This window comes from Crassostrea angulata, chromosome 9, assembly GCF_025612915.1.
Source record: "Crassostrea angulata isolate pt1a10 chromosome 9, ASM2561291v2, whole genome shotgun sequence".
NCBI lineage: Eukaryota > Metazoa > Mollusca > Bivalvia > Ostreida > Ostreidae > Magallana > Magallana angulata.
The window spans coordinates 38949456-38969452 of record NC_069119.1 but is presented as its reverse complement, the minus strand read 5'-3'; the positions used below and the strand labels follow the sequence as shown (position 1 = coordinate 38969452).

Genomic DNA, 19997 nt, shown 5'->3' with positions numbered 1-19997 from the left:
CTTTCATATCATAGCTAACTTACATCCATAATATTCATAACAGTACATTTCTCAAGGAAAATTAAAAACAAAAAAATATCTAGGTTGAACCACTACCACACTACCAATGAGGTGACACTCTTGAACATGGTGACCAGTCTGACCTACTGACCAAGTTACAGCCACCACCACCCAGCACTTCTTAATGCGGCGACCTGTCGCTGAGCCTGGTCCCTCGCTGCAGGTCCTCAGGGTAGGGGTAGACCCATATCCTGGCAATCAGAGCCAAGGTGGTCTGCTCACAGTCCTGGAATCCCCCCAGTAACAAGAGCAGGTACTTCTAGTGGTAGACTAGGGCCTTCCTGTAACTGTCCGCCCGCAGGTACTTCCCGTACAGACGCTGGATCTCAATACAGATTTACCGTCATCAGAATTTAATCACAGTAAACAGGTACCAATATAACAAATGCTGTTTAAACTTCAAATATTATTATAATGGTTATATGGATGCATTTTTGGGAGTTGATTTTAATCAACTCTCCTCTGCAGTTACTCAGACAAACCGAAAGTGAAACAGTGTTTGGACTTCAGCACAAATCATCGCTGCTGACAAGACTTAGTTCTTGAAAATAATTGATAAATTCGATGTAATGTATGCTAAAACATTGTTTTTCAAGGAAACTTATTTATAAATACCTTGAAAATAGTCAGATTTTAAATGGTACGCACAATTCATATATTTTTTTGTAGTCGTATGTATTCCTACGCCAGAGTTCAATATAGTCTCGTTCAACTCGACGCTGGACTGACACCGTAAATCTCCGACAAGCAGAGAGTCTCTCTGTTTCCGTAAACCCTTGTCGGAGATTTACGGTGTCAGTCGAGCGTTTGGTTGAACGAGACTAGAGTTCAATATTGCTTGGATCCATACAATTTTCGAGAAATATATCTATTACTGATACATAGTTTAATTTAATTAATTTTATCTTTAAATAGTATTTACTATGATCCATATGGGGGTTTCTCGACATTCTTGTCGAAAAAGTCCAAAAATTCATATTATAAAAATGTGCGTAAATTAAATTCAAATACAAATTAGAAACTACATGTACTTGTCATGCAAAATATCATTGATTTTAAGATAAATAAACATCAACAAAATCAACTCCCGTCAGTTCTTCAGTATTTTGATTCACCTTTACTACCAGTATTTGTATTTTAATCCCCTGTCTCTTTTCTCTCTCTCCCCTATCCCTCCCCATCTCTCTCTCTCTCTGTCCCCTCCCTCCATACTCCAGCGATGCCTGACCTTCGGTCTCGATCTGCTCTGAGGTTGGCCCAACATTGGTCCAGCTCCTGTTCCATTTGATTAAGGGCCAGCTGTAGTGACAGCCTCTCTTTGGCCCATGAGGCTATTCTACAGTGAAGAAAAACATTGATTTTTTAAAAACTTCCTAAACCAAGAAGCCCATAATGACCTAGATGTGGGTACAAATATCTTGAGGTTTTCAGATGTCTCAACTAACATTATGGTAGATCACTTCTAGATAGTCATTTTTCTGCCAACTTACAATCCTGATCTCTTACCTGATGTCTGACATTCAGAATTTCTCTTTCTCCATCCATAGTCTTACATTTGTCCCTGACATTCAGAATCCCTCATTATTTACCCAAAGTCTTATATTTAGCTTCAGATTTACATACCAGGTCTGGACATTCAGAATCCATCTTTCATTCACAGCCTTATATTCATCTCCAGATTCACACACCTGATGTTGGGAACCTTTTCCCTTTATCTAAAGACTAACAGAAACGATGTTTGGCACCTATTTTCTTCATCCATAGACATCCTCTGCCTTTATTTCCAGACAAACATACATGCTGTTTGGCACCCCTCTGCCTGTATCCACAGACTAACGTACCTGCTGTTCGGCAACTCTCTGCCTGTATATAAAGAATAAGATACCTGGTGTTCAGCATCTCTCTGCCTGTATATAAAGAATAAGATACCTGGTGTTCGGCACCCCTCTGCCTGTATCTTCAGACTAACACACCTGTTGTTTGACACCCCTCTGCCATTATCCACAGACTAACATACCTGCTGTTTGGCATACCTCTACTTTTATCGACAAACTAACATACCTGCTGTTCGGCGCCTATCTGCCTGTATCTCCAGATCTCTTCCTCTAGATGCCCCAGTGTGTTGTGTAGCTCCATCTTCTCTTCCGTAATTCCAGACACAAAGTTGGTCAGCTCTGAGTTGTGATGTAACACTCGCTGGTTCACGGCCTGAGCGCTGGGTCAGACTGTCCACTGTGTCCAACTCGAAGGGAGTGGCATCTGAGTTTGTTTGAGTTCACTCAGTAGGTCCTTGAGAGATTTCTCCAGAATCTGGACACTAACTTCAACTCTATAAAACCAAAATCTCAGTTTGATCAACAAAATTTCATCTAAGAGGTTGTTGCCAGAATTGAACTTCTTTATATGTTTTCAATCTTCTTGGGAAGAATAATTCTGTATAAAGATAAAAGAAAATATTCAAAGGACTTTATGCATTATTATGCATTTCTCAACCCCAAAATTGAAATTAGTGTGACAATTCCACCAAAGAAATAATTCTCCTAGCCACTGAGTCCATAATCAATACTGCAGGCCTAAAGGGAGCCAAAAAAAGAAAGAAAGAAAAGAATTAGTCTCTATATATATAGAGCTACTATTGGCGAAGTTCAGTTTGATTTGCTTATATTTCCTTGCGCAAGACTTTTACGACAATAAAAAGTTCATGAATTTTAATGAAATTCGCAGAAAATGTCTAGTATGTCTCATATATGCTAGTGTATGAAAAACTACTTTTGACCCTAGCTAAGGAATTAAAAAGTAGAAGATAACTCTTCTTAACAGATTGCTGAATTCTGGAGTAAATTCCTGTTAAAATTTATCTACAGTACATGATTTCAACACACAATAATATTTAATTAGTGACTTGTTGAGAAAAGAGCTTGGAATGGAATGAAACCTGAAATGTGTAAATTTAACTCTAATTAATAGACAAATTATTAACCAAGAAACAGCAAATTCACTAAAATATTAGAAAAAGTTGTTAATTTTTTTTCTAAGACAAAGACAGAGACTATAAGAAATGATGCCTAAAGATCGAGTCTTTAATAATGTACCTTGGAGCTTTGATAACAGTGGTCACTGAATAATGCCCAGTGATTAAGATAAGAGGTTCTTAAGCATTGGGAGTGATGCGGCTTTTCCATCAGTCATCAAAGATGGGGTTCCTCTTAGAAGACATGGCAGCTCTAAAATAAATAAAAAGTATGACAAGTTTACAATACTTAAAAAATTGCACCACACACATCATATTCCCAAAAAAAGTCTACAAGTGTACAGTTCAATATAAATCATGCCAAAGAAAGGACCAAAGTGCCTGCATCATCATCAGTACAAAAAAGGAAGCATTCCTCACAACAAGGGCCAGAAAAGTACAGGGACCACCAGCCCAGTACAGTGTCTATGTCCTATAAGAAGGCTGACTAAAGAAGAGTTTCAGGACGTTGTACAGCAGCAGAAGGATGGAATATTCACAATAAGCGATGCTGAGCGTAGAGGCAGTCAAATGAAGATTTTGCGACCCTGGCCGAGTGAAGTGCAACCGGTACACTCCAACATGGATGTAGGGTCACCGAGCCCTAATTCCAGACTTTACAAAGTACTCCATCAAGAAAACATAGGTAATCACAGATTACAAAGCTCACCGAGACGAGGCATCACCCCTATGAGACCACCTTTATCATATTATATGAAAATCATACTTTATGATCTTGGATATTCATGGATTCTGTTTTGACACAAAATCATATATCATCTGTTAAAAAATTGTATGATAATCATATGTTCATATATTAATCAATATAATAATATAAAATTAAATATTGCATCCTATCATACTTACAATATATATCATATAATACAATAAAATACTGTAATAAACAAAGATGATATTGTAAATATGAAATGACATTGTATTGTGTTAAACCTTATTGTATTTGATCACATAAAACAACATTATTATATATAATACAATATTGTATTATATGATACAATATCATATAACATAATACATCATAACATTGAAACATATGATATTATATTGTATAATATAGTATGATATATTGTATTGTATGATATTGTATAATATTTGATACATAATATGATATTGTATCATATGATATTGAATAATTTGATATTACATTGTATCATATCAAATGATACAATATAATGTGATAAAGTAAAATATTATATAATAATATATTTTACATACATATTGTATCATATGATACAATAATATATCATATAAACCAATATCATATTATACAATATCGTATGATACGATAATATATAATATTACAATATCATAAATTACAGTTTTGCGTGATATAATTGTAAATTACAGAAACCAATATCATATTATACAATATTGTATGATACAATATAATATTGTATCATAATATACAATACTATACAAAACAATATCATGAAACAATATCATATCATAAAATATCAAAAAAATTGATACAATATCATATCGTATCATGTAACTTTTTACAATATAACATATGATATTATATTGTATCATATTAAACAAAAGTGTTTCACATCATACAATACTTTATCATAGGAATCATGTAATATCATTTAACAACAACCTCATCTTTCTATCAAGCAGGTATAAGTGAGGTAGGAGATTTCTTTAGCATCCTTGATAATGGAGATCAGGCTCTGCATCTGAAGAAACCTCTGCGTTTCATTTATAATATAGTTAAATCAACTATGCAAGCTATCATCTATAAAACATGTGACCTGTTCCAAAAAAACTAAACCTCATCCAGCATCCGAAATCTATGGCTCAGATTCAGCATTCAAGCCTGTCAGGTGCATCAGTATACATAAGACGCATCTCCATGCAAGTTTGGTGAAGTTCAGACCAGTAATAACTAAGATATCATCATCAGAGGGCACTAGCAATTAAAACTTAACCTGCTCCAGCATCCGCAACCTATGGCTCAGATTCAACATCCATGCCTGTCAGGTGCATCTGTATCATAAGACACACCATCCATTCAAGTTTGGTGAAGTTAGGACCTGTAATAACTAAGATATATTTTTTAGCATCCTTGATTATGGAGATCAAGCTCTGCATCTGAAGCTTCCTCTGTGATTCATTCATATTGCAGTTTAGTCAACATGCAAGTTTGAAATAGTACTATCATCTATTATACATGTGACCTGTTCCAAAAAACTTAACCATATCCAGCATCTGAAACCTATGGCTCAGACTCAGCATTCAGGCCTGTCAGGTGCATCAGTATCATAAGACGCACCATCCATCGAAGTCTGGTGAAGTTAGGACAAGCAATAACTACCGGTAATATATAATCACCAGAGGGCACCTGTTTCAAAAACTTTAACCAGCTCTAAAAACCTTAACCTCTTCCAGCATCCGAAACCTATGGCTCAGATTCAGCATTCAAGCCTGTCTGGTGCATCAGTATCATAAGACACACCTCCATGCAAGTTTGGTGAAGTACAGACCTGCAGTAACTAAGATATTGCTATCAAAGGGAACCTGCAACAAAAAGTTTAACCTGCTCCAAAAACCTTAACCCCCTCCAGCATCTGTAACCTATAGCTCAGATTCAGCACCAAAGCCTGCCTGGTGCATCAGTATCATTAGACGCACCATCCATAGAAGTCTGGTGAAGTTAGGACCAGTAGTAACCAAGATATCATCATCAGAGGGCACCTGCAACAAAAACTTTAACCAGCTCTAAAAACCTTAACCTCCTTCAGCATCTGTAACCTATAGCTCAGATTCAGCACCAAAGCCTGCCTGGTGCATCAGTATCATAAGACACACCATCCAAGCAAGTTTGGTGAAGTACGGACCAGCAGTAACTTAGATATTGCTATCAAAGGGCACCTGCAACAAAAACTTTAACCTGCTCCAAAAACCTTAACCCCCTCCAGCATCTGTAACCTATAGCTCAGATTCAGCACCAAAGCCTGCCTGGTGCATCAGTATCATAAGACACACCATCCAAGCAAGTTTGGTGAAGTACGGACCTGCAGTAACTTAGATATTGCTATCAAAGGGCACCTGCAACAAAAACTTTAACCTGGTCCAACAACCTTAACCTCCTCCAGCATCTGAAATTTAGGACTCAGATTCAGCATCCTAGTCTTAGTCCATAAGTAGGTCCAGATGCATCATCCATGCAAGTTTAGTGAAGATAGGACAAGTAATAGCTTAGATACAGGACATGCAACAAAAACTTTAACCAGGTCCGGACGCCGACGCCGACGCCGAGGGTATAGCATAAGCTCCCCCTGACTTCGTCTCGGTGAGCTAAAAACTGCTAAACTTTGGAACCATGAATTTAAAGAGCACTCACAGAAATTCCCGGACTGTGATGGTTCACTGGACTGGAACCAGCAAGGGGAGGAAAAGCGAGGCCTGGCAAGGATCCTTTCCATTCGATGTAAGAAGTGCCATTACACCAGTCACTGTGAACAGCTGTACAAGGAAGTCATTAGATCAGAAAGGGGATAAAGAGCCACACAGCTTGATCTGTCCATGGCTGTCGGCCACTTGGGTACCATCCTTACAACAGAGGATATGCGTGGTATGCTTCTTGGCGCAAACATCGAACCAGCATCAGCCACTTACATTCATCAGACCTGCAACACAGTAGGCAAACTCATCACTGATGTGAACAAAAACAGCATGAAGAAAATAGGGCAGGACATTCAAGAGCGATCGGGAAAACACCATTCCAAGCTGCCACACAAGTGAGATACACTTTGAGTGTAAAATTATACGAAGAAGTTGTTGTGGCAGTGTTTTGTGGCAATAAACTGTGCAATAACAGCACCCATCTTAGAACCAAGGGAAAGGAGGTTACCTATCCAGGACATGAAGACTTCACTGCAATCATTCCTCCAGAGACCACCATTAGAGATGAAAAGAGATGGGCTACAGAATGCATCGGTGAGCTGCAAAGTGATGACGGTCCACTCGTCATTTCCCATTTCACCAGTGATGGAGATAGTGCTGCTACTTCCGGTGCATCTGAAAAGCAAGAGCATATGATTGAAAACTTCAAAGAACTGCGCCACTTCTTTGACTCTCAAAGAAAACAGACTGCTAAGACTCCATTCAATAGTCACATGTTTCCAGGAAGAACCAAAGCCATGATGGAATTAATGCAGAGAAGATTTGTCCGGAATCTGAAGCTCAGATGCAGGGTTGAGTACAAAAACTGTTATAAACACTACACCGAAGATTTACCTTTAATGAAACGGGTCATGTCAACTGCTGTCGGTTCCATCATCAGCTGCTACCAAAGGACAGTGCAGAAAGTCCTGCCAACTTCATTCCTTCTCCTGTCGCGGACTGAAAAACAACAAGTGGAACTCTTCAGTGTTGCCTCGTGACTTTGAATTATGGATGACAGAGGAAGTAAGGTGCTTGTTAAAATACTGTATAAATTTGACTTTGGGACCTACTATTCTTGATATAATAAAATATCACAATTGTAGACAAAAATCTGAATCAGTGAATAGGGCATATTCAAAAGCAAATCTGAATGTATTACAAGTAGTAGAAATTTTGAAAGTAGAATACATAAAGTAGTGCACCCATTCAATCGGTGTCATGGAAATTCAACATTGGAACTTTGTGAATCTGTAGGGGCACCTGTTGTAAAAGGAAGTAGTGTGGTCCATCATCTAAAACAACAGCAAAATAGGCAAAATTACTTTAAAATGAAACAAAAACTATTAAAATATAAATTCCAAAAAATTCTACAGATCTAATAGATATCGGCTCTATGATAAAAAGTCTAAAGACACTTAAAGTAAGTCACTAACAGACTGAAAGATCCAAAGTTAAGCAGGAAGTAGCCAAGTATGTGTGTGTGTGTGGGGGGGGGGGGGGTAGGAAAGTATATGTAGTTAGCATGTATGAAATTTTTGTAATATTATAGCGAGCACAGCTCGCCGGCAAGGCGTGTGTGAATAGAAAATTCGGACTATTTGCACATTCATTCAACGCATTTTTTTGGCATCAGTAAATCGGACCAGTAATGCCTTGTTTTAATCGTCCCAGTAGTTCCCTGTAATTATGGTTTCCCATTTCACACTCTCACGAGAACAAGAACAATAACACAGCGCCAATTTCCATTACTTTTAAGACTAACGGAGTTATCGTCCTTTCGAGTGACGTCACAATGGATTTCTTGCACATTGATCCGACAGAATTTTTCGGAGTCAGTAAATTTCGACCCACAATGCAATTCCTCAATGTCGGCCGATCTCACTAGACTGGATACCATCTCACGAGATATGATTTTAATCAGATTGGTATATAAATAAATAAAAAATCTTATGAATTATGAATAATAAAAATTTACTGGAAAATTATTTTATTTTGCATTCTTCATTTACGTGTACTTTACGTCACTACTTTTATTTTTATTGATTTATCATAATTCATTTACGGTCGCACCGTAACACATATTACCTTACATGTGATTTTGAATTACATTTCATCATTGCTATGTTTTAATGTGCACTGAACGTATGGTAATGTGTGAATGATGAGAGTGTTTAAAATGTGACATGTCCTTTTATGAGGTGCTCTGTTCATGTAAATGTTATATTTTTCATTGTTTATCTTATTAAAATGGTTGCAAACAATTATCTTAAATTTCTTACCTGTCTGGTGTACACAACAAAGAGGACAGAGGCGATTGGTAGAAGTACGGCTATACAGGTGTCAAATTTCACCGTTGGTGATAAGACAGCATCCCACATTGTTTATCCGCCATTGTTGATCTTTAACAAGGGATACAACTCCTGAAAACAGAAAAAATGCAGTTTAAATAAAATTTACATGTTTCTCTTAAGGTTTCACACAAGGAATTAATTTCACTTTATGTTACTATTTAGCTTTAGTTAAGTTAATTGATTAACTACATTGTTTACTCTCAGCATATAATTCATGAAAGAGAAATTTTAGGTAAATAATTCAAGAAAAATTTTAGATCAGAAAAATAATGCTTTATGTGGCTTCTAAGAGAGATAATTGAGAGTAAACATACCTACCCCCAAATACACGTGGGTTTCACATGTTGACAAGCAGACTCAGCACCATCCAGGAAGTTGCATCATGCGCATCTAAAAAATAGTTCCATTGAAATTAGTGTGACAAATCCACCAAAGTAATAATTCTCCTAGCCAATGATTCCATTATCAATACCGTAGGCCTAAAAGGTGCTAAAAAAGATAGAAAAGAAATTGTCTCTATATATATATGGAACTACAAGTGACCAAGTTCAGTTTGATTGGCTATTTCCTTGTGTAAGACCTTTAAACTCTCGAGCTGTGACCTTTAAACGTTCCAGTGAACTGGATCCTCCTCACTGCTCTTTGAGTCGACTCGCTGGTGAGTTGAGTGTAGTTTCTCTAGCTGTAGTTCCTGAGTGGCTTCCATGTCACATTCTCGAGTCTCTGAACTCTCTAGGTTTTGAACTTGCTGAGATAGGTAGCTGAATTTGCATGAAAAAAATCAAAGAAGATGCTAAAGCAATTATAAAACATTCTCTAGTCTATTCTCAAAAAAAAAAGAAAGGCAAAGTCAGGCAAACCAGCAAAATGGCCGCTACATGTAGAATTCTGTATATATAAATGGCCGCTACATGTAGAATTCTGTATATATAAATGGCCACTACATGTAGAATTCTGTATATATAAATGGCCGCTACATGTAGAATTCTGTATATAACTAAAGTCAAATTGTTTATTTACAGAAAATCATCTCTAAACAATTCCCCTGCACACAGATACTGTAGCTTGCTAATTAAACGCGAGGAATGAATATCGAATATCCATTTAAAATCATCTCTAAACAATACCCCTACACACACATTAATGTATATTGCTAATTAAACCCGAGGAATTAATATCCATGTAAAATTGAGAGAAGCATCCACCTCACAGATAAAGAAATCTCGCTTACATTTCCTGAGAGTTGAGAACTATAAGAGATTAGAATAAAAATTCTGCATTCACGATTCTATATTCTCACATTTTGATACAAAACAGCGAGCTGAAACTACGTCATTTTCTCTGTGTCGTGACCGACATAACAGCATGATTGCAGAATTAAGTACTCGCTTAAAATAAGGAATCTACTAAGTTTGTATCCAAGCATTGTGAACACATCATTACCATCTTCATTTTCTGGTCTTCCCTCTCCCTCTCCAGCTGTCTCTGTGACCGGCGCTCTGTCACTTCCTCCATGTCGTGAATTCTCTCCTTCTTGTTTATGGAGCTTCAGGGATTTGACCTCTGACCTCAGAGCCGCGAGACTTGGTCACGTTCGTGTTTGTAATGTCGAGTGATGTCTAGTTTCTGAATCTGAACAAATACTAACAATTAGTTAAATGTTCAAAGCAACTCCCTTTTATATACCACAGATGACAGACTTAATTTGTTTCGTGCATGCTTTTAGCCGGTCATTTCTGACGAGCCAATAGCATGCTTGGAAAAGTTGTAATAATGTAATTCAACAGACCTACAACAAAATGTAGATTATGAATATGACCTAATGAATGATAAAATCTATGATATCAACTTTATGTTTTTAAATTCCTATCACAGACTGTAGTTTACTATGTGTAATGAGCAAGATGTGCAACATCTCTAGAAATCTAAGCTAGAAAGTAGAAAGGAAGATGGAGAGATGATCATGATGATGTTCATTGTGAGACACAATAACTCCACACTCATTCACCTGTATCTGGTCTATCTCATTCTTCATCTGGCGGCAAGCCAATCTTTCCTTTTATAAACCACAGACTTCATTTGTTTCCTGCATGCTTTTAGCCAGTCATGATGAGCCAATAGCATGCTGGGAAAAGTTGTAATCATCTAATTCTACAGAGCTACAACAAGATTTAGATTATGAAAATGACCTGATGAATAATAAAACCTATGATATCAAACTTATGTTATTAAATTTACAGACTGTAGTTTACTATGTGTAATGAGCAAGATGTGTAGAAATCTAAGCTAGAAAGTAGAAAGGAAGATGGAGAGATGATCATGATGATGTTTATTGTGAGACACAATAACTCCACACTCATTCACCTGTATCTGGTCTATCTCATTCTTCATCTGGTGGCAAGCCAACCTTTCCTGTTCAAGCTCGTCTTTGAGTACACTCGTCTGAGACTCGAGAGCAGTCACCTGAGATTGAAGCCTTTGCTTTTCTCGCTCCACTGAGTTTTTGAGATCTTTAACTTTGGCACGTTCTGATTCTAACTCAAGTTGCATGTTCTCAAAAATTGGAGTTTTCTGATCTGCACTCTCAAGGAGTGAGTAACGCTCACTGTCCAGACTTTCTCTGAGTTTGTGGTTGACAGTTCTCACCATCTCTATAGCTCTGTATAAAAAATGTATCAATATTAATGTTATACATAAATTCTACAACCTTAATACTACATTAAACTATCTTTTTAGAGAAAATAAACATTTATCTAAATAAGGTCACCGCAATCTTTCTAGGGAATTAACTTTCTAGAGAGAGAAAAAACATTAATTTAAATAAGCCTAAAAAAAGGTGATAAGTTAAATTGGGGGACTTAAACTTTACACCGTATCAGCACCCAGCAATATTAGTGCTAATTGCTGTCTATCGAGGAAAAGATGAGGAGTAAAATCATGATGATAATTAAATTGATCATCTCGAGTTTACTGTTTGTTGACACTCACTATCTCAGTCTTCTGTCTCCCTGAGACAGAACACCACACTGTAGCTCAAAACTCACCCCTGAAGGTCGCTCTATTTGGCATCCTCGTGTTCCACTCCTGTGCTGAGTTGCTCGAGTCGAGCCTTGTAACCAGACTTAGTGGATCTGAGATTCTTCCTCTCGAGGTCGAGTTCCTGTTGTAGGTTGCCCAGGGCCACCTTCTCGAGTTTCTGCGCATTCTCGGCTTGGAGTCTACGATCTCACTCAGTATTCGGATCACTAGTAAGTCTTAGATAGTATAAATCTAAACACTTATAGTAATTATTCATTATTAAATTTATATCAGCAGTCCGTTACATAACATTAAATTTACATACAGCAACAGTCAGCCATGTTTCCAAGGATGATCACAAAGTGTGAAATTAACAGGAGTCAGTATTACAGTCCATGGAAATTATAAACAAGTCAATTTCAGCTGCAGATGTTGAACAAAGTGACAAACAACATGTGTGGTTTGGAGAGCAGACTAGATTTGTACAGAAACATTTACAATGTCAATATCCAAGCTATCTCCATTCTACGGCTGATGTTGAGCTGAACATGGCCTCCTCATCAGGACGTGGTCTGTGTTCATCTACAACAAGGCATTAATTAGCTGTTAATTAATCTATATCATAAAGGTTATGTAGTGATACATACGCAACTACAAATAAATAAAATAAAGACATAGCTACATATACAAATAAGTTCAAACTAATTACATTGACACATGCTTTCATATCTATGTAATTAATTAAATCAACTTAATTGACATGTACTTGTAACAAAACAAATTACAACTACATGTGTCACTATATTAAAATCTGGTTTATTTATTACAATGACCTGTTATATTCATTAACTAATTAGAATGACATCTGACTGTACATCTTATGAAATATATTTAATTTCTATTTATTTTAGATAAACACTGAATCCCAATGACTGGTAGATACAGCTAACCCTGTAACAATGAGTTGTTTATATTGACAAACAATCACACAGATAAACATGTCTTACATGTATCTTATTGACTGATAATTAACACAGACTGTTTGTCTTAGTTATCTAATTAATGTGAATGATAATGACTCAGACTTACCTGTCAGAGCGTCCTGTCTGGTGATATACCTGTAGACACACACCTTGTTGTTGTCCCATGATCCGACCCAGAGACGGTGAGTGCTGACATCATAACTCAGGCTGCATGGTACACCCATCTCTTGTGATTCTGTCAGTAGATGTGACAGGAACTGACCGTCCTTATCCAACATCTGTACTGTTTTGGTTCTATCATCACACACCAGGATGTGTGACAGCGCGTCAGTACATATTCCACATGGATCTTGTCCTGATCCTAATGGATGTCCTGTGTAGGAGAAACGATGTCTTCCTCCACGCTCTGCTACCACTACAGCACCAGACTCATAGCCATCATCATAGTCAGACACCACGACATCCCCATTGTTGTTCTCTGTTATATAGCAAGGTCTACTATACAGTCCCCGTCCTGTGTTGTCATGTTGTATGGTTTGTGTGAGTTGTCCGCTCTGGTTGTACCGGGTTACCTTGCCTGTTTGTATATATATATAAAACATCCCGACCAGTAGACCCCCAGTGGACGGGGACCAGTACACACACTGTGGTCTCCATGTAGAGTCTGTTCTCTCTATAAATGTGGTGGTTGTTTTCATATCCTTTGACAGTTTGTTGATGTTATCATTCCTATCTATATAAATCAGTTCACTCTCACTGTTCACTGTGTGTAATCCTATATATAAATCACTACATGAATCCTCCACACGATGTAGAGGGACACCTGTTGTGTCTGTCAACATGAGATTGTCTCTATCACTGACCCAGACCCGGTCTGATGTCACACAGGAAATGTGATGACAACAATCAACACCTGTCACTGTGAGAGAGTGAAGTAACTCGGGGGGAGACATCAGTTTCAGCAGACACTGGTTTCCTTGCTGTGGTTTTTCTGTCCCTGGGGTTGGGATTCCACTCAGTGACTCCATCACACGACTTTGATCTACAAACATCAAACATAGAGTTCTAATCCTGTATTGTTACAAGGAGTAGATTAAGTTATTTAATTAATTTCCCTGATTAAAGTAAATTCATTACCATTACTCTAATTAAAGTAATTAACAAACTTGTTTAACTACTTAAAATTAATTCCTCTTGTATAACTTGTTTTCATAACCATGATAATATTTGTATCTTCTTATTTAAAAAAGTTTGAGCAATAAACTACATATTGTAACATGTACATGCATGTAATTATGAATAACAATTACATGGATATATAACTAATATATGAATTACAATCACAATGAAATAGATATAAACTGAATTAACAATTCAACATGACTTGTGTGATAGAACAAAATTAACTAAAAAAATACTTAGATCGCATTGAAACCTGTATGATACCTAACACATATATACTACATCAATTATAATGACTCAGACTTACCTGTCAGAGCGTCCTGTCTGGTGATATACCTGTAGACACACACCTTCTTCTTGTTGTCCCATGATCCGACCCAGAGACGGTGAGTGTTGACATCATAACTCAGGCTCTGTGGTACACGCATCTCTTGTGATTTTGTCAGTAGATATGACAGGAACTGACCGTCCTTGTCCAACATCTGTACTGTTCTACCATCACACACCAGGACGTGTGACAGCGCGTCAGTACAGATTCCACCTGGCATTAGTCCTGATCCTGATGGATGTCCTGTGTAGGAGAAACGATGTCTTCCTCCACGCTCTGCTACCACTACAGCACCAGGCTCATAGTCTATATAGTCAGACACCACGACATCCCCATTGTTGTTCTCTGTTATATAGTTAGGTTCTCTATACAGTACCCGTCCTGTGTTATCATGCTGTGTGGTCTGTGTCAGCTGTCCGCTCTGGTTGTACCGGGTTACCTTGCCTGTCTCTGTATTATAGTTATACATCCCGACCAGTAGATCCCCAGTGGACGGGGACCAGTACACACACCGTGGTCCCCATGTAGAGTCTGTTCTCTCTATAAATGTGGTGGTTGTTTTCATATCCTTTGACAGTTTGTTGATGTTTTCATTCCTATCTATATAAATCAGTTCACTCTCACTGTTCACTGTGTGTAATCCTCTATATAAACCACTCCATGAATCCTCCACACGATGTAGAGGGACACCTGTTGTGTCTGTCAACATGAGATTGTTATCCCAACCATTGACCCAGACCCGGTCTGATGTCACACAGGAAATGTGTAAACAACAATCAACACCTGTCACTGTGAGAGATTGATGGAGCTCAGGAACAGACGTCAGTTTCAGTAGACACTGGTTTCCTACGCGTCGGTTTCCTCTCTCTGTGATTTGGATTGCACTCAGTGACTCCATCACATCCTCCTTGTTGAGTGACTCAGTCATGGAGAGCTGGCTGGTGTGGAGTGTAAGATGTATCTGGGGGAGGGCTGTCTTTATGGAGGAGAGGAATTGTAGTGCACTGAATGTGAATTCTGGTTGTACATATCTGAGTTCATATTCCTGTAGGCAGACAATATGTATGATCATTTCTTTCTTTTGTTTTAAACATCTGTGTTTGAAATCAAAGTCACAGAACACATTACACATGAAATCGTTTTGTATATAGTTAATGAGATTCTTCAGTGTCTGGGCCTTTGCTAACATCTCTGATTGATAGAGGGAGAATTCTGTGTGACAGGTTTTGAAATCAGTTTTGATTTGTGGCAGGAGAACAGGTCTGTAAAAGAGAGCCTCACTTCTGATGGTGTGAATGGTTCCTCTGTGTTGTTGTTGCTTTGTCCTGTAAGCTCTTCTAACAACTAATTGTCGGTGATTTCTATGTTTTCTGCAGTGGTAACAGACAGGAACTTGACAAGGTTCACAGTACTTTATATAGACATGGCTAGGATGTCTCACACAGATCTCTTGTGTTGGGATGTAGTTGATTTTATCACGGTGTGACACAACATCATGGTCAATTGTTTGGAGATCTTTTACATGGTTCTCTTTACACTGGGGACACAGATCACATGGACACGATACACAATAGTACTCTGTGTCCCCCGGACACTTAGAACACTGATGTACTTTACATGGAGTGCTTGCTGTTTCCATTGTGTGGAGGGACTAGGTCTCAAAACCTGTTTAATAAAAGAATAAAGTGTTTTAAGTGATGTCAACTATTTTTTCCATATAAAATATAAAATTTTATAAGAAATAATTTCATTTAAAATTGATCTAACTTTAAAGTAATGATATACAAATATCATATATAATATATATTTCCCTACAAAGATACATGATGCTTCATATAAATAATGATTCATCATTCTGGCTCTGTTACAGAAATACTCAACTTGTAAAAATAAATGGCCCAGAATATGATTGACATGAGAGAGAGAGAGAGAGAGAGAGAGAGAGAGAGAGAGAGAGAGAGAGAGAGAGAGAGAGAGACCATACATGTTAAGCAGAGAAATTATGGGAGAGGGAGTGGTCAAAACTTTATCTGCTAATCATGTATTCTCTCTCTCTCTCTCTCTCTCTCTCAGACTTTTTGTTAACCATGAACATGTACTCTGCTATCTGTCTGTCTCTCATTAAGATATTTTTCTGCTCATTCTCTAACTCTATCCTTCTCTTTGTGACCTTTTTCTACTAAACATTTACTTCATCTCTCTCTCATTCTCTCTCTCTCTCTCTCTCTCTCTCTCTCTCTCTCTCTCTCTCTCTCTGTCTCACACAGACATACTGCTGCTCTCTCGAATATAAATTTCTGCTCTATATTTTTCCTCTGAAGACTTCCTTACTCTTTCAAACTTTCTCCACTAAACACGTGTACTCTTGCTTGTCTCTCTCTCTTTCTCTCTCATTATCCCTGGCATTCTCTGTTTTACATGTATGGGTAATATTGTATTCTCTTTTTTTTTCTTTATCTATTGTTCTCTTATTCTCAAGAACATTTCCCAGACAAATATTCATCCTCTTTCTCTCTCTCTCTGCTTAACATCTGCCCTTGTCTCTCTTTTCTTTAAATCTCTCTGTGTATATCTCTCAATCTCTCAGACTTTTCCTGCTTAGCTTGAACTCATGCTTTCTCTTTCCTTCTTTCATTCTCTATCCCAGCAGGGTTTAGCTGGGGGAGGGGATTTCCCCCCACCTAAAATAATTACCTGGCTATTATTGCATTTAAACACAATCTAGCTATAAACTAGACCCCCAGACCCCTTTTATTTTTTATTTCTTACTTCTACTTCAATTTTTATAGACAACCCTGTAATTCCTCTTTCTCAAAATTTCTCTGCTTTTCATACATGCTTGCTTTCTCTCTGAGAGAGAGAGAGAGAGAGAGAGAGAAAGAGAGAGAGAAACAGACAGAGAGAAAAAGAAAGAAAACAAGCATACATGTTTAAGTGAAAAATTATGGAAGAGGGAATGAGATACATTCTTTCTCTGCTAAACATGTAAGCAGTGTCTCTCTTTCTCACAAACATTCTCTATGAACATTTACTCTCTTTTTCTGACATGTACATTTGCTCTCTTTGTTTATTTCTTTCTCACGATATAAGACTTTTCTCTGCTATATATGTACTTTTGGTTGTCCTCTCTTTGACTTTCTCCGTTAAACATGTACCCTTGCTCTCTCATTTTTTCTCTTCATCTATTTATCTTTTCCATTTCCCCTGCTTAACAGAAACTTTTGCCTTCTAATTTTTCTTTTATTTTCACTATTAAATTTAATTTCTCTCTCGTTCTATATCTCCCCTTTTCTCTCTCTCTCTCTCTGGACTTCTCTGTTAAACATGTAACCTTGTTTTCTCTTTTTATCTCTCTATCTATCCTTTTCTCACTTTCTAGAACATTTTCCAGACAAATATTCTCTCTCTCTCTTTCTCTCTCTCTCTGTATACCTCTAAGCATTTCCTTGTTTAGCTTGTTTCTCATTCCTTCTATCATTCTATATCCCTTTCGAAAAACATCTCTGGTTTGATACATGCTTGCTTTCTCTGAGAGAGAGAGAAAGAAAGAAAGAGAGAGAGAGAGAGAGAGAGCAGAGAACAAATGGGAAAAGGGATTGAGAGACTTTCTAAACATGTATCCACTGCCTTTCTATAACACCAAGTTTCTCTGTCTATTTTATCTCTTTAACTTTCTCTGATAAACATGTACTGCTTCTTTTTCTCCCTCTTTATTGAAATTGAAACACATCAATTACTAGTATATTTGATGTCATTTGACAATTGGCTGATAGTCTATGACTATGTCTGAGTATTTGACAGTGGCCTATGACTGACTTTCCCCCTTACCTTTGCTGAGTATTTCAATGTGGCCTATGATCGGCTTTCCCCCTTACCTTGGCTGAGTATTTCACTGTGGCCTATGATCGGCTTTCCCCCTTACCTTGGCTGAGTATTTGACTGTCATCTATGAATGACTGGCTTTCCCCCTTACCCTGGCTGAGTATTTGACTGTGGCCTATGACTGGCTTTCCCCCTTACCCTTGCTGAGTATTTGACTGTGGCCTATGTCTGGCTTTCCCCCTTACCCTGGCTGAATATTTGACTGTGGCCTATGACTGGCTTTCCCCCTTACCATAGCTGAGTATTTGACTGTGGCCTATGATCGGCTTTTCCCCTTACCCTGGCTGAATATTTGACTGTGGCCTATGACTGGCTTTCCCCCTTACCCTGGCTGAGTATTTGACTGTAGCCTATGACTAGCTTTCCCCCTTACCCTGGCTGAGTATTTGACTGTGGTCTATGACTGGCTTTTCCCCTTACCCTGGCTGAGTATTTGACTGTGGCCTGTGACTGGCTTTCCCCCTTACCCTGGCTGAGTATTTGACTGTGGTCTATGACTATGCTCTCGGACAACAGTTCTTACCGCAGGGCTAACACAATGACTACTGCCCTCATACCTATTTAAGAGCTGTATGCTATGATGTCTATGAATGACACTCAACGACAAGCGAGCGATTGCAACAGGTCTCCTGAGTGACCAAGAAACAAAAAGATTAGCTGCCTAATAAAAATTCATAAATAAGACAAATTCTGAATATGAATACTATACCACATATGTATTTTGTTTTTCTTGACTTCATCCACTGCACCTCTGTGTATCATACACTTGAAACCTGTAAAGAGACCACACAATTCTACACACCAATCACCAATACATGTAAAACACAAAGTAATATTATACAGCAAAAAGTTTGGATGGTAAATGAATTTACAATAAAAAAACAAAGGTACTTAATATTTATTTAAATTTCATCACCAATAAAGAGAGAGAGAGAGAGAGAGAGAGAGAGAGAGAGAGAAAACTATTACACTAATCTTTATCTAACATGACAATGTGTGTTTTGACCTATTTTTTAATAATCGTCTTCATTAATTATTCTGTGCATTTCTAGCTTAATTATTCATTAATGAAATGATTGAAGAATAAAAATATAATATGTATTATACATTTATTAAAAACTTGGATTGTTTTAAGTATAGATGAAAAGGGAAACAACTCCTTTTATGTTAAAACTGGAAAATTGAGTTATTCCCCTTTTCACTCTGGTTGATCAGCGATACTTTTTAATTAAAAGCGGAAGTGTCCCAGAAACTTTGCTCAATAAACCTTCAGATTTGTATGTAAACCGATAATTCATGATCAAATCATCAATTTATAATATTGATGAGAGAATAGAGAGGGATCAGCTGAATAAAATGCATTTAAAAAAGATCAACATTAGGCCATAAAAAATTAATATCTTGGTTCTAAGGAAAATTTTCAAAAACAAATGCGGTCAAGCGGTGATAATTTTTTCTTTTTATTTCAAAAAAAAAAAAAGGATACAATATTTTTATTTTTATTTTAACAATGTGCAACTCTTATCCAAATCCAGAAAAAGCGATGTTTTAAATGAATTGAAAAGTTACCTTGCAATGAATGTATCAGATTTTTTTAGCTCAAACTAAATGAAATAAATAAGTCATCATGTTCTTCAAGAAACACCACAACTACGAGACTTGACAAAGCCATGTGTTTAAGCATAATGGGATATTTAGTATAGAGCAAGCTGCAGGAACTCTCCTTCTACATGCATTTCAGGATAAATGACGTTCTTCTTCATATACCAAAA

The 19997-nt window shown here is 37.4% G+C and overlaps 1 protein-coding gene across 1 annotated transcript in view; it reads right to left on the bottom strand.

Annotated features, from left to right (window-relative positions):
* LOC128162486 (uncharacterized) overlaps positions 1 to 19997 on the bottom strand; it is an 85759-nt gene that overhangs the window by 4695 nt on the left and 61067 nt on the right. Inside the window, exons 6-20 of the mRNA XM_052825716.1 lie at positions 12940 to 13875; positions 11877 to 12432; positions 11197 to 11489; positions 10276 to 10464; positions 9413 to 9593; positions 9151 to 9321; positions 8761 to 8901; positions 7684 to 7773; positions 7334 to 7438; positions 6948 to 7114; positions 6438 to 6723; positions 3153 to 3284; positions 2122 to 2389; positions 1289 to 1396; positions 152 to 385 (exon numbers count right to left, since the gene is read on the bottom strand). Coding sequence (XP_052681676.1) covers positions 12365 to 12432; positions 12940 to 13875 — 1004 coding nt within the window. The 3' untranslated portion in view covers positions 152 to 385; positions 1289 to 1396; positions 2122 to 2389; ... (9 more) ...; positions 11197 to 11489; positions 11877 to 12364. The remainder of the gene's footprint in view (positions 1 to 151; positions 386 to 1288; positions 1397 to 2121; positions 2390 to 3152; positions 3285 to 6437; positions 6724 to 6947; positions 7115 to 7333; positions 7439 to 7683; positions 7774 to 8760; positions 8902 to 9150; positions 9322 to 9412; positions 9594 to 10275; positions 10465 to 11196; positions 11490 to 11876; positions 12433 to 12939; positions 13876 to 19997) is intronic.